This window comes from Canis lupus, chromosome 35 (genome assembly GCF_003254725.2).
Source record: "Canis lupus dingo isolate Sandy chromosome 35, ASM325472v2, whole genome shotgun sequence".
Classification (NCBI taxonomy): domain Eukaryota; kingdom Metazoa; phylum Chordata; class Mammalia; order Carnivora; family Canidae; genus Canis; species Canis lupus.
Window position 1 is genome coordinate 953,782 of NC_064277.1, and position 12,627 is coordinate 966,408.

General features: G+C 46.4%; 1 protein-coding gene across 8 annotated transcripts in view; it reads right to left on the minus strand.

Moving 5' to 3' along the window:
• EXOC2 (exocyst complex component 2) overlaps positions 1 to 12,627 on the minus strand; it is a 225,168-nt gene that overhangs the window by 12,338 nt on the left and 200,203 nt on the right. For all 8 annotated transcript variants that reach the window (XM_049105967.1, XM_049105966.1, XM_049105968.1 and 5 more), the window contains 2 exons: positions 6,326 to 6,381; positions 3,771 to 3,893 (listed from right to left, as the gene is read on the minus strand). In XM_049105967.1, the coding sequence (XP_048961924.1) occupies positions 3,771 to 3,893; positions 6,326 to 6,381 (179 nt within the window). The remainder of the gene's footprint in view (positions 1 to 3,770; positions 3,894 to 6,325; positions 6,382 to 12,627) is intronic.

Sequence of the window (12,627 nt, forward strand, 5' to 3'; positions counted from 1 at the left end):
CGAAATTAAAAACTTCTGTGCCACAACCTAGAGCATCAAGAAAGTAACAAGCAACCCAGAGAATGAGGGGACGCTTGACACGCAGTGCGGTGGCGGGAATCAGTAGGATGGACGGCACCAGGCACTGGGGGGATGTGGAGAAACTGCTGGTAGGAAAGTAAAATGGAACAGGTCGGTTTACAGACAGTCTGGCAGAGGGTAACCATCTGAGCTAGCAATTCCCCTCCTAAGATTATACCCAAGAGAAATTAAAACATATAGAAACTCGTATGGGAATGCTCTTATTAGGTAAAAAGTAGAAACCACGTGAATGGCCATCCGACGAGGAGCAGACAGAGAAAATGGGGTATATTCACAGGATGAAATACTGTCTAATCACCACATGAAGTGACGTACTGGAACACACTGCAGCACGTATGAGCCCTGCAAACGCTACGCTAACTGGCAAGAGCAGCCGGTCACAAAAAGCCATATTCATATGGTTCCGTTTATGTGAAATTTCCAGAACAGGCAAATCATAGGGTTGGAAAATCATGGAAGGTGCCCGGGTGGCTCAGTGGGTGAAGCATCTGACTTCTGCTCGGGTCCTGGGATGGAGGGGGGATGGTCTGCTTGTCCCACTCCCTCTGCCCCTCCCCTGCTCATGCTCTCTCTCTCTGTCAAATAAAATCTTTAAAAAAGAAAAGAAGAAAAACAGAAAAAAGAAGAGATGGGAGGGAAGGAGAGGGAAGAGGATGAAAGGAAAGGAAACCACAGAGACAGAAAGTAGGATGCTGCTCGTCTGTGGCCGGGAAGGGCGGCTGGGAGGGTTCCTCTAGGGTCCAGTGTCCTGGAGCTGGCTGTGTAGATGGCTGCACAACTCTGTCGACACAGTGAAAGAAAATTCACTGAACTGTGCATACTTCTTGCCTTGTAGACAACACTGTGTGGCAGGTGAGCTTCATCTGCGTAAAACTTTCAAGAACAACAAAAAACGGTAACCCAAAGCTTAAACCTTTTTGCAAGCTTGAAAAAGTGAGACTTAAAAAGAAAAAAGAAGAAAGAAAAAGTGAGACTTCACGTACAGATCAAGGGTCCTCGGATCACTGAAAAGCACCAAACTGGGGCAGCCCAGGGGGCTCATGGTTTAGCCCACCTTCGGCCCAGGACGTGATCCTGGAGACCCGGGATCGAGTCCCACGTCGGGCTCCCTGCATGGAACCTGCTTTTCCCTCTCTCCCTCTCTCTCTCTCTCTCTCTCTGTCTCTCATGAATAAATAAATAAAAACTTAAAAAAAAAAAAGAAAGCACCAAACTGTGGTTCCACTTCTCTCTACACTGTGTCTCAGGAAGGTTTGAAGACGGTGCATTAGCCCTTAGGTGAGTGGTCATTTCCGGTTAACCTGTCATCTGCTCAAAAGAGCGCGGCCTCACACAGTGACCCCCGGTGGGTGAGGGTGGGTTGGGGGCCAGAGTCCCCTGAAGTCCTCCCATCAGACAGGGCCGCCCCGTCCCTCGGAGGCCATCCTCCTGGGCGTGCGGAGCTCTTCCTCGCCCTCCCTGCTGGCTTTGAGAGAATCTAGCCCTCGGGCCCCTCCCGAGTTCATCTCAACCACCTAGAAGAAAGCGCTGGACTTTTCCCACCATAGATAGTTTTATCTGTTGAGAATTTCCTGCGAATGGCCCCATACGGTGTGCGAGCTTTTGTGCAGGCCTCCCTTCACCCCGTGAATGCTCCTGAGGTTCACCCAGCTGGTCCCCGTCTTCCCCTCACCGCTCACCTGCACCTGCCCTTCCTTTATTCTGCTGATGGATACCTGGGCCATCTGTAGCATTTGGCCCTCATGTTTTCAGTCCTCTTGCTTATATACCGAGGACTGGAATGGCGGGGTCAAAGGGTACTCGTGTGTTTAGTTGTTTTTTTTTTTTTTGCTTCTGTTTTTCTTTTTAAAGGCTTTTCTTGTCACTGTACCGTTTTATACCGCCAACAGTGTGGGAGGCTTCTAGTTTCTCTCCAGTCTTGCCAACACTCGGTATTTATAAGTCTTTAATTTTCTCCATCCTGGCGGACGGGTAATGGTTTATTACGGTAGCGCTGATTTTCACTTCTCTGATCACTAATGATGCTGGCCATCCTTTCATGTCCTGATTAGCCATTCTGACTCTCCTAGAAATCGAATTACCTGTATGCTAGACTTTCTGACATGGTCCCAGAGGTCTCTGGAGTTCTATTTATTTATTTTTTCCAATGACTCTTTTCTCTGTTCTTTCTATGGGGTAATTTCTGTTGATTTACAAATATGCTGACTTTCTCTTTCGTCCTCTCTACTCTGCTGTTTGTTATTCACATCTAGAAGACTTCAAAAAATTCACATATTGTATTTTTCCATTCCAGAATTTCCATTTAGTTCCTTTTTTTGGGTTTCTATTTTTCTGGTGAGGTTTCCTAACTATTCATTCATTATGAGCATGAATAGTTCCTACATCACTGAATGCAACTGTTTTAAAGTCCTTGCCTTCAAAATCCAACATCTGCGTCATCTCAAGATTGGTCTCGGTTGTTTGCTTTTCTATTGAGAATGGGTCATATTTTCCTGTTTTATTTCATTTGTGCATTTCATGTAAATTTCGATAATTTCCTGGACACTGTCAATATTATGTGGGCTCTATAATATGCTCCTAAAGAGGACTGATCTTTTGTTTTGTTTTAGCAAGTAATTAACTTATTTGGACTCAGACTGAAAATTCTTGGCTCCTGGGCAGCCCTTCAAGTCTTACTGCAGTTCTTCTAGCCTAACTGGGCTGGTTGGAGGAGACTATGACCAGGCAGGAGTAGGTCAAGGGTCAGCTGGTGATTTCTGCAGTGTATACATTTGTGGCTCTTGTTTTCTGCTCTCTGGGATACCTCACTTTCCTGTAATTGTGGTGGAAGCCTATTCTTCAAGCCAGAAACATAGCAGGTTTTGTGAAATTGTAGGCATTCCTCGCCCTGCCTCGAGGCTAAAATCTGTAAGAAGTGAAAAATTCCTCAAGTGCCCTTTCCTCCAGAATCACTCGCTCATGGCCGGCCTCCAGTATCTTCAGGTTTTTGTGTTTACACTTAGGATTCTTCTATATTATGCATGATTACAGTTGTTATCTGCTGGGAGTGGGCCTGATGGAAACTCCCTCAGCCAGTACTGGAAGGAAAACGGCCAGTACTTTTTTAAGAACACATTCGCGACGCTCGAGGTCACTGCAGTCCATAGGTAGTAGGTGACTCTCCCATATGCTGCATACCTTGGCTGCTCTCAGTTTGGTCATACGCACACCAAGAAGCATCTGGCTTATGGAAGTTGTATTTGCTATTATGACCATGTGACTTCAATAACTACGACATAAACCGATGGATCGTGAGTGCAAAGAGACGGTGGTCATTCCTATGAAAATTGCATTGAATGGTTTGAAAAGATTTATTAAGAGTTAAATGCTAAACATTTCCTGCGAAATTGAATTGAGTGAAGATAGTTGTAAACTGAAAAACAAATCACGTAACTTTAGAAGGAATCTGCATTCATATGTCACAAGAGTCATGAGGGTCTTGCTCTGCTCTAAAGAAACAGAAGCCCTATAAAAATCGTAGACAATATAAAAGATACGATGGTAGATGATAAATCAGCAGATTCATCAAAACAACAAAAACAAAAACAAGCCCCAAACCTGTCCGTATAGCATAAGATCGATAACTAAAAATACATGTATATGTTCTAAATGAAATAAAAGTTCAATGCGGGACTGACTGATTTTGGTACCTGTAATGCTCCATTTTTGCTGAAGGATGAAACACACTGCATCAGCCGACTTAGCTCTTCAGAAACTGCTTCCACCACCCTGGATAGAACTCGAGGTACCAATTCTTTGGAAATCGTGAACACCTGATGGAAGGGTTTAAAGTAAGAAGTGATGCATTGAGGGAACATTTCCTGACTTGAATTTGTTAGAAACAAACAAACAAACAAAAATGCACAAAACAAGGAGGTCACAGGTCTTCTAAGTCCTATTTTTAAAGGATAGTTATTAAGTTATTATGAGTGAAAGGAAGTTACAGACTTCTACTTCAGTTGTATTGAGTGATTCATGCCAAAACTAATCCTCTTAAAAATATCAGCAAATATAATTCTGAAAGGTATTACTGATGCTGACAAACTAAAAATAATTTCAAAGATTTCTTCTTGCCCTTTTCACAAAAAGAAATATTATTTCTAAAAGGGAAGTTATATAAATAAAAACATGCTGTGCCAGGTTTTTTTTTTTTTTTTTTTTTTTTTTTTTTTTTTTTTTACCACAATTAATAGAAAAACATACTGGGTCAGACCGTTCTTAGATTAAAACAAACACCATATCATATTGGGGACTTTATTGTGTATTGGACAACAAAGTCCCCAATTTCACTATTTGCTGAATGGATGAATGAATGAATGAATGAATTTTTAAACATTTTATTTATTTATTCATGAGAGACACAGAGTGAGGCAGAGACACAGGCAGAGGGAGAAGCAGGCTCCATGCAGAGAGCTGGACGGGGACTCAATCCTGAGACTCTGGGGTCACGCCCTGAGCCAAAGGCAGATGCTCAACTGCTGAGCCACCCGGGCATCCCAATATTTGCTAAATTTTATATGTATTTCACTTGACATAAAACATTATTTCCAAACTTTGAATTTTGATATTTTCAGGCTAAGAGCTATATTATATTTGAAAATATGGTGAAACATTTTACTATGCTGACTTATAAATTTGTCAAGTTAAGATCATGTGGGAAATACTAAATAATAAACATTATGAATGAAATTCTATTTTCAGTCGCCGAGATAAATTAAAAGGGGGTTTGAAAACCCTAATACAAATCATGGTTCCTGAGAGTGGACGTTAATAAAAGCTGCCTCTTTAGGAATCACCAGCATCACTGCAAATGCCTACATATTGTATGATTCCTCTGAGCACCACTATCCATCTACCACAGAAATGCTTTCACTGGCTGATGATTTAATTCTATACCCTAATTTTACTAGAAGCTAACACTACGAGAGCATTTGTGTATCTCTGATAAAATCATTAAAAAACGTATGTGATAAATTCTTGCTACAGTCATATAATATATACATTTTATTTTTGGGCGCCTGGGTGCCTTCGACTCAGGTCATGATCCCGGGGTCGGTGACCATCCCTCTCCTCCCTGCTCATGCTCTTTTTCACTCTCTCTCTCTTTCTCAAATAAATACATAAATTCTAAAAAAAAAAAAAATAGACTTTATTTTTATAGAAGAATGTGTGGATTTTTCCCTTACTAGGAAATGAAAACTGTAATATACTACATTTTGCTTTCTGCTCTAGTTGCTTTAATCCTAGAGCCAAATTTGGGAACGAGGCAGCATTCTGTTTCCTTTGGTTACTCTTTTATCTTCGCCTTGATTATCCATGTTTTTCCAGTTTACCTTGACAACCTCTGATCATTGTGGGTAAGGACAATGCTATAAACCAAATACACCTCTATCAGGCCCCTACAGCTCAAAAGGCACTCGCAGCAGTGGAAACTATCTAATGATAACCTCTCGCTGGGCCCCGTGCTATCTGGTCACCCATCGGTCTATGAGCCATAACAACTCTGAAAGTCCTGGCAAAGCAGTGAGTAATGGGTTGTGAGATTAGCGAGGCGGGAGTCGCAGTGGTGATAATGGTGGAGGCTGTGCTTCTTTTGATGTTACTGAGAAGAGTCCTTCTAAGAAGGATGTTAACAAAGGAGGTTCACGTTAAGCTTCAGACGATGGTGCTTCGGGTGAAGCTGAAGGCAAGGTGAGCGTGAACCAGGAGCACCAGCATCTACGTGTCCCTTAGTCACCGCTGATAGAACCCCTGCACCTGTCTCCTAGCCTCAGCCTGCCCTCTCGGCCCAACCTTCTACGAGTCTAGTTTTCTGGAATCCCAGCCACCGTGTAAGGACCCGCTGCTACACGAGTAAGACACCGATGCTTGTTTGTATCCTGGGTAAAAAGAGGTCGGTGAATTCTCCGACATAAGGGATTTAACATTCCTTTCAACCCAAGATAAGGAAAAAACATCTTTTCAATCTCTCTTCTCCTTACCTTTTGAACATTAATGAATTTGGTTTTAAACACAGTTTCAGAAAAAAAAAATTCTCATAGTTAAAAAGCACGTGCGTGTGTGCACACGTGAGAATCGAGCTGTACTTTATTTATAGTTAAGATACATTCTGAAGGGAAAAAAGACCATAAAACCCATCAAATTTGCCTCTTTTCATTTTTTTCCAGTTACCCACATTTCTTAGGAACATCTAATGACAGCTTACCTCTGCATGCACAGCAATTATGTTCACCAATGCTTCTTTTAAATAGTTTCTGACACCTGAAATCAAGATGAGGGAGGGGAAAAAAGGCATTTAATGGAAACAAACTCCCCGTCTCCCTTGATGGCATTACTGTGTACTGTACTACTGTCTTAGAGTTTTCTAAGAAGAAACAGAAAGTAACACTACCACTGTCTATTTCCTTTTGAGGACCAAATGGTAAAAGGACTATTTTCGTACAGGTTAAAAAAAAAAAAAAAGTTAAATTAGCCATTTTCTTTCATTGTTTTTCCATTTCTGTCATTATTTCTCTGAAATTGATGGCCAGTGTGTTTCAAAATTGATAAGATTCTCCTTCAGTTTCTTCATGAATGTGTGTGTGTGCAAACAGTACAGACACACATTAGCAGACCAAAAAAAAAAAAAAAGATATTTACCAAAGCTTACAAAAGCTAAACACCTATTATAGCATTTTACTTCCAAAGGTAAAACTTAAATTATGCAGAATGACCATTTTGATCTTAAAACATTACTTCTGCGAGAAACTTGGTACAAAATCAGTCTGATTCTGTAAAGCAATTTAAAGACTGGACAAAATATAGGATTTTGGGACAGTAGAGAATTAACAAGCACTACTGCACTCAAAAGCCAGGGTGCACAAGACCTAATAGTGCAGGAGTCTGAAATCAGATTATCTTTTTTTTTTTTTTTTGAGTTTTTTATTTATTGATTCATGAGAGAGACAGAGAGAGGGGCAGAGACACAGGCAGAGGGAGAAGCAGGCTCCATGCAGGGAGCCCAACGTGGGACTCGATCCTGGGACCTGGGGTCACGCCCTGGGCCGAAGGCAGCGCTAACCACTGAGCCACCTGGCGGGGGGCGGGGGATCCCCTGAAGTCAGATTATCTTGGATCAAACCCGCTTCATCACCTACAGGCCATGGCTTCTGGCGAGGGGACAGAGAGGCCAATTCTCTCCTCCATCAGAGCATGAGGACGCGCCTCGCTGGCAGGCTTGCCGTGGGCAGGACGGGAGACAGTGCACGTCGTCAGCCCTGGTGTCCATGGGGCTCATTAGGAGCTTGCCTCGTTATCTTATAGGAGGAAAAATGTAAACCCAAGACGAAGCTCTACCGTAACTGTAAGGAAGCCGTTTTCCCTTGGAGTAGAACACTGCCCCTGGAGTGCCTTCCAGGATTAACTGCAAATGACGGAGACTTTCCTTTCCGCAGAACAGAGAAAATCCCGCTGTGCTGTTAGATCATGGATGTTAACAGTAACGATCTTAAGGAGAATGTTCTTCCGTTAAGGTCATCCAAACTACTGGTTATTCAGAAACGTTGGGATTAACGGCCAAGACGTAGAATCAACTTTCCGAACTGACACTTTCCGAGTCGGAGTACGCAGCTAGCTCCTGAGTGGCTTGCAGGCTGCGTACACACAGGTGCACTCTTTTGCTTTTGAGGAGCCAACTTACATACACTGCTTAGGGACCTGGGGGTTCAGGTGTTCTTGTTTTTGCCGGTGGGAAAATTAAGAAAACTGTCGAAGAGCAAAAGGATGGAATTCGGAAATCAGTCGAAACCAAGTAACTGCAAGGTGACAAGTCTCACCTGGGAGGTAGAGAGAAAAGTGTCAGGAGCCTATTGTTAAGGGGAAGTGAAGTGAGCACCCACTGTGCTGGCGGCGGGCGGGGCGGGGGCCCACAGCGGAGCCGTTGCCTTGGGTTGTCCACCTGCGTAGAGTGAGGCCAAAGGGAGGCCTGGCTGGGACATCGCCCGGCAGCCAGGGCCGTCCCTGCTCCCAGAGGGAAGGGCTCTGGGCCTCCGACGGTCGCGGGGGCACAGCGTGAGGGGCCGGCACACGGGTGCACCTCTGGCACACGCTCGCTGAGAATACAGGCGCAATCTTAGGCCGGTGGGGATACGAGGAACTAAGGGTAAGAAATGCAACAGTCTCAGCTCTTCGTGAAAACCAGGGTTCCGCCGGGGCTGCTGTCTGAACAAACGTCAGGAGTCCGGGGGCTTAGCAAGTTTCTAGCAATGAGGACTGGAAGTGTGAGGGCAGTTTTTAGCTTCTAAAATTCTTCAATGTAAAAGAGAAGAGTGGGGCCACAGTGCTGACTAAAAAGCAGAAAATTAAACTTAGAATAAAGCAAGCCAGTGTCACATGCTATCAACTCAACTCCCACTCTGACCCTGATAGGAAAAACATTTCCTGGCAAGAACCCATCAGACTGAGCATTACTAATAAAAAACCCTGTAAGGGAGATAAATCCAAATTACTCAATGTAACTCTAGAGACAAAGCTGTGAATAATAAGAATAAAAGCACAAGATACTTTCAACTATTAGAACTATATTGCTGTTGATAAAAAATTTGAAAACAAAATCAAGCTTCCTGTTTTGGGGTGACCACAGGTTTCACAAGGATAATATGTTAGAAGGAACACAAGGCCTCAACCTGAACAAATTGAGATAAAAAAAAAATTGTACCTCTCGGGGACTTAATTTTTATGAATAGGACAAAATGAAATAATTGTACCCCCCTCCAAAAAAAAAAAAAACAAGGGCGACCGCTTTAAGAGGTAAATGCTAATGTTGGAAAAAAGGGGGAAAAAAATCTGTGGCCCTAGGGATGAAGAGAAAGAGAGCTCCCGGTCAAACCACATGTCGGGTCAGTAAAGGTTCACGAAGACGGCGTTAAATGGAACGTGCCGGAAACAGGCATGTTTAGCTGGAGGTGGGAGATTTGCGAAATATCATCCTAACCTTCCAAAGCAATGCATATGCTGGTGTTAATGACGATAAAACGTTAAAAACGAAGAACAGATCACTGATTGCCTATCTCCAAAAAGCTACCCATTGTATTACATACAGGGAGTGGTAAGTATTTTAATTTTTAATTTTTTAATATTTTTACATATTGGGTTGAAATTGTTAGTTCTGAGGGAATGGCTGGTAGTTCTCAGTAAGTCACTTGACATCACTTTGTTGAGCTTCTACTTCAGGGTGGACCCTGACAGGCAGGATCAGAGGTAGGGGGACATTAGGTCCCTCAAGTAGGATGTGTGTATGTCCCCAGTATGTGTTACGACCCCAGAGTCTCCGTTACTACGTTTCCTCCCAACCTGCTGGTATTCACATATGTGTCTGAGTTGTATGTCGCAAATACGTGGTACGAAACGGTTTTAGATCGTAAAAAAAAAAAAAAAAAAGAGAAAAAAGAAAAGAAAAAATAATCCTTGTAATGCGATTTACACTAACCTGTGAAACATTTACTTGCAATTTCAACTTTTCTAAGTTCTCGAAAGGTTAAAGAATATATTCAGGAGGGGTGGAGGCAGGGCGCCGGACCCAGAGACTACGCAGCGTCCGTGTCTAGGGACTGAGGTCTGAAGGTTCACAAACGTCAAACAGATAAGATCTCTGTGGTCTTCCTACTTTAGAATTTCAATTCCTTTCTCTCCACTCCAGGCTACAGGCTGTCGGCAGCCTCGAGCGCAGCAGCAGCACCGCACGGGCCGCGCCGGCCCGCTCACTCGGCTCCGCGGAGGCCTCCAGGTGTGTCTGGAAAACTAAGCCCCGACGAGGCTTGGCTTTCAGTGTCTGCTGACTTTTCTGTCTTAAAACGTTGCCCCCAAGCCAGCCGTGGGAGGGCGCGGGTCCCCGGCAGCCCGTGCTGCCTCCCCTGCTCGCGGGCTGCGAGGCCGAAGGAGCCTGTCAGAGCGCGGCTGACGTCGGGCAGCAGCCTCTGAGGAGGCTGCGCTGGCAGATTTGCTCTTTTCTGACCTGGGAGAGGAAAGTGCACGGAAATCCTGCCGAAAGGACACAGGCTCAATTACTCGGAGTCGAGACACCCTGGCTTTGGGTCTTGCACAACGTGAAGCCGGGCCTCGCCTGTGCGCGGACGGCTCGGCGCGTGGGTGAGGCCTGCAGGGCGGGAAGGGCGTCGCGGGGATGCTGACGGGCCCTGGCGTCAACAGGGGCCGCAGGACATCGTGTCAGCCACGTGGGTGCGGAGCTCCAGGGGACTGTGGCCCGTGCGGGCAGGACCCGGATCTGACATTTGGCTTCCAAAAGGTCCACGACGGTGACAGAGGGACCCCTTGGGGGCTGATTTGGGTGGTTCTCGCTTTCTTCCTGCAACATTGATCCTAATTCAAGATTATTAACATTCATGGTTGATGATGACTTGTGAGTTCACTCGGGTGACAGAGCACTCGACGGAAAGCCAGACGACTTGGGGTCGAGGTCTCGGCTGATCCATACCTACGGATTCGGCCCCAGACGAACATCGGTTCACCCTTTAGACAACAGCCTCGTTTACAAAATGTAGAGACGGTGACAACTGTTTGCCAACAAGCTGTTGATGCTCGGGTGCCCCTGCGGGCGGGCCCTGCCGGCTGGCGGGGGGCGCGGGGAGCACCAGCCGAGGCCCCCACCGGGAGCCCACCTCGCTGCGGGGGCCAGTCTGTAGGTCACAACGCGGTGCACGTACTTAGGCATTATTTTTTTTTAACAGAGACGTACACGGTTGGGTCAAGGTACACCGTTTGTGCGTGCGGCACACGGGAGGAGCGTGCACCTGGACCGGCCCCTCGGGGGCCCCAGCAGCTCTGAGCGGCGGCGGGCGGGCGGGCGGGCGTGCCAAGGGCCTGACGGCAGCAGGTGCCCGGATGCAGTGCCAGGCCCCGGAGACATGCGATGCCTGACACCTGCCTTTGGCTAGCGCCTCGCTCTCCTGGTTTACACAAGGTTCACCGAAAGTGGGAATTCCAGTGGTACCGTTTTGCCGCGCTTTGCATCGGTTTGGAAAGAAGGGCTGGACGTGACACAGAGCGCCGGCCAGCGAAGGCCTGGCTCCCGCGGGGACAGCCGAGGATGGCCGGGGCCACCGGGGGGGCAGGCGCTGAGCTCGAGCACGCAGGCCAAGCCGCTCACCTGGGCCGTGTTTCTCAACAGCTCTCGTCCCTGAGCTATTTATAAAATGGGGTGACAGGTGTAAGGGGACTGGCGGCACCCGCTGCCTCCCCGTGGCCACCCCGGCCTCGGCCGCAGCTCCCACGGCTCCCAGCACTGCCCGGCCCGCTGCCACCCACCCTGCCCCGCCGCCGGCTGCACGGCGGGCACCGAGCCTCACTGTCCCCCCCCGGCCGTCCCCCACCGCGGCGGCGTGCCTGAGGCTGGGGCCCAGCAATACTTAGAGCGAGGAAAGTGAGGAAGGCCGGCAGCACGTACGCCTTGGCCGCCGGCAGCCCCGAGCCCCTCAGAAAAATTGGTGAGTGAATGAATGAGCGGACAGAGGCAGCAGGAAAACTAACGTATGCGGGGCCCTACAGCATACGACTGTGTAGTGAGTCACCCCCTCAGGATGTAAATGCTTCAGTTTGTGAGTAAAGGAGATACTCTCCGCTGAAGCACGCATCTCTTACTTCTCATAGGATTCCAGCAAAAAAAAAAAAAAACAACAAAAAAAACCAAACACAGTACTTACGAAATAATTTTTCAGGACCCCCTTGAAAAATATAATTTGAATAAATTAAGTACAGCAGAATGGCACATGCTGCCCGGTCTAGGCACGCTTGTTTCCTCTCCCAAATACACTTTGTTTCTCCGGTTACACACTTAGGGGACAGATTACTTCAAATAACAGACCTTCACGTTTGCTGAGCGCTGCCGGTGTGCCGGACACTCGGAGAGCGGCTCTGGAACGTGAGAACGTAAGGGCCACGCGGTGATGGGTGAGGGCACCAGGGTTTCAGCTGCGGCGCTAAGCAGGCCCTAGAGGCCACGTTTGCAGTAGTACTGGGAAGTGAGCTGTCCCTGCGAGCAGTGGGCACAGAGAAAAACAAGGCAGGCTGACTTGTTTCTTGGAGTTACAAACGTTACAATATTGTGATGCAGTAGTAGGTATTGTTTTTTTGAAAAAAAAGAAAAAAAAAAAAGGTTCCCCTTAGATAAACCCCCACAACTTTCCAAGGGGATGAGAACGACTTCTAAGTATTTACAATATGTGTCTCTTCTACTCTCTGAATATGAAATTAGGATGTGTCATGATATTTGACCAAAAAAAGCGTCCCCACCCACACAGTATCAATCTAGACTATCACTTAGCAATTAATCTGGTGGCCCGGTGTGGAAATTCCCCATGGAGAAAACAAAGCTCATCTCTGCTCTGAGCAGGAACCCGTCGACTTCTCCTCACAGGGTGGGCTTCCTGTAACTGGGTCTGGACGACACACCACCTTCTCCAACAACGAAGGCCCTGATTTTCATACATGAAATTGGGAGAAGAAGGCTTTTCC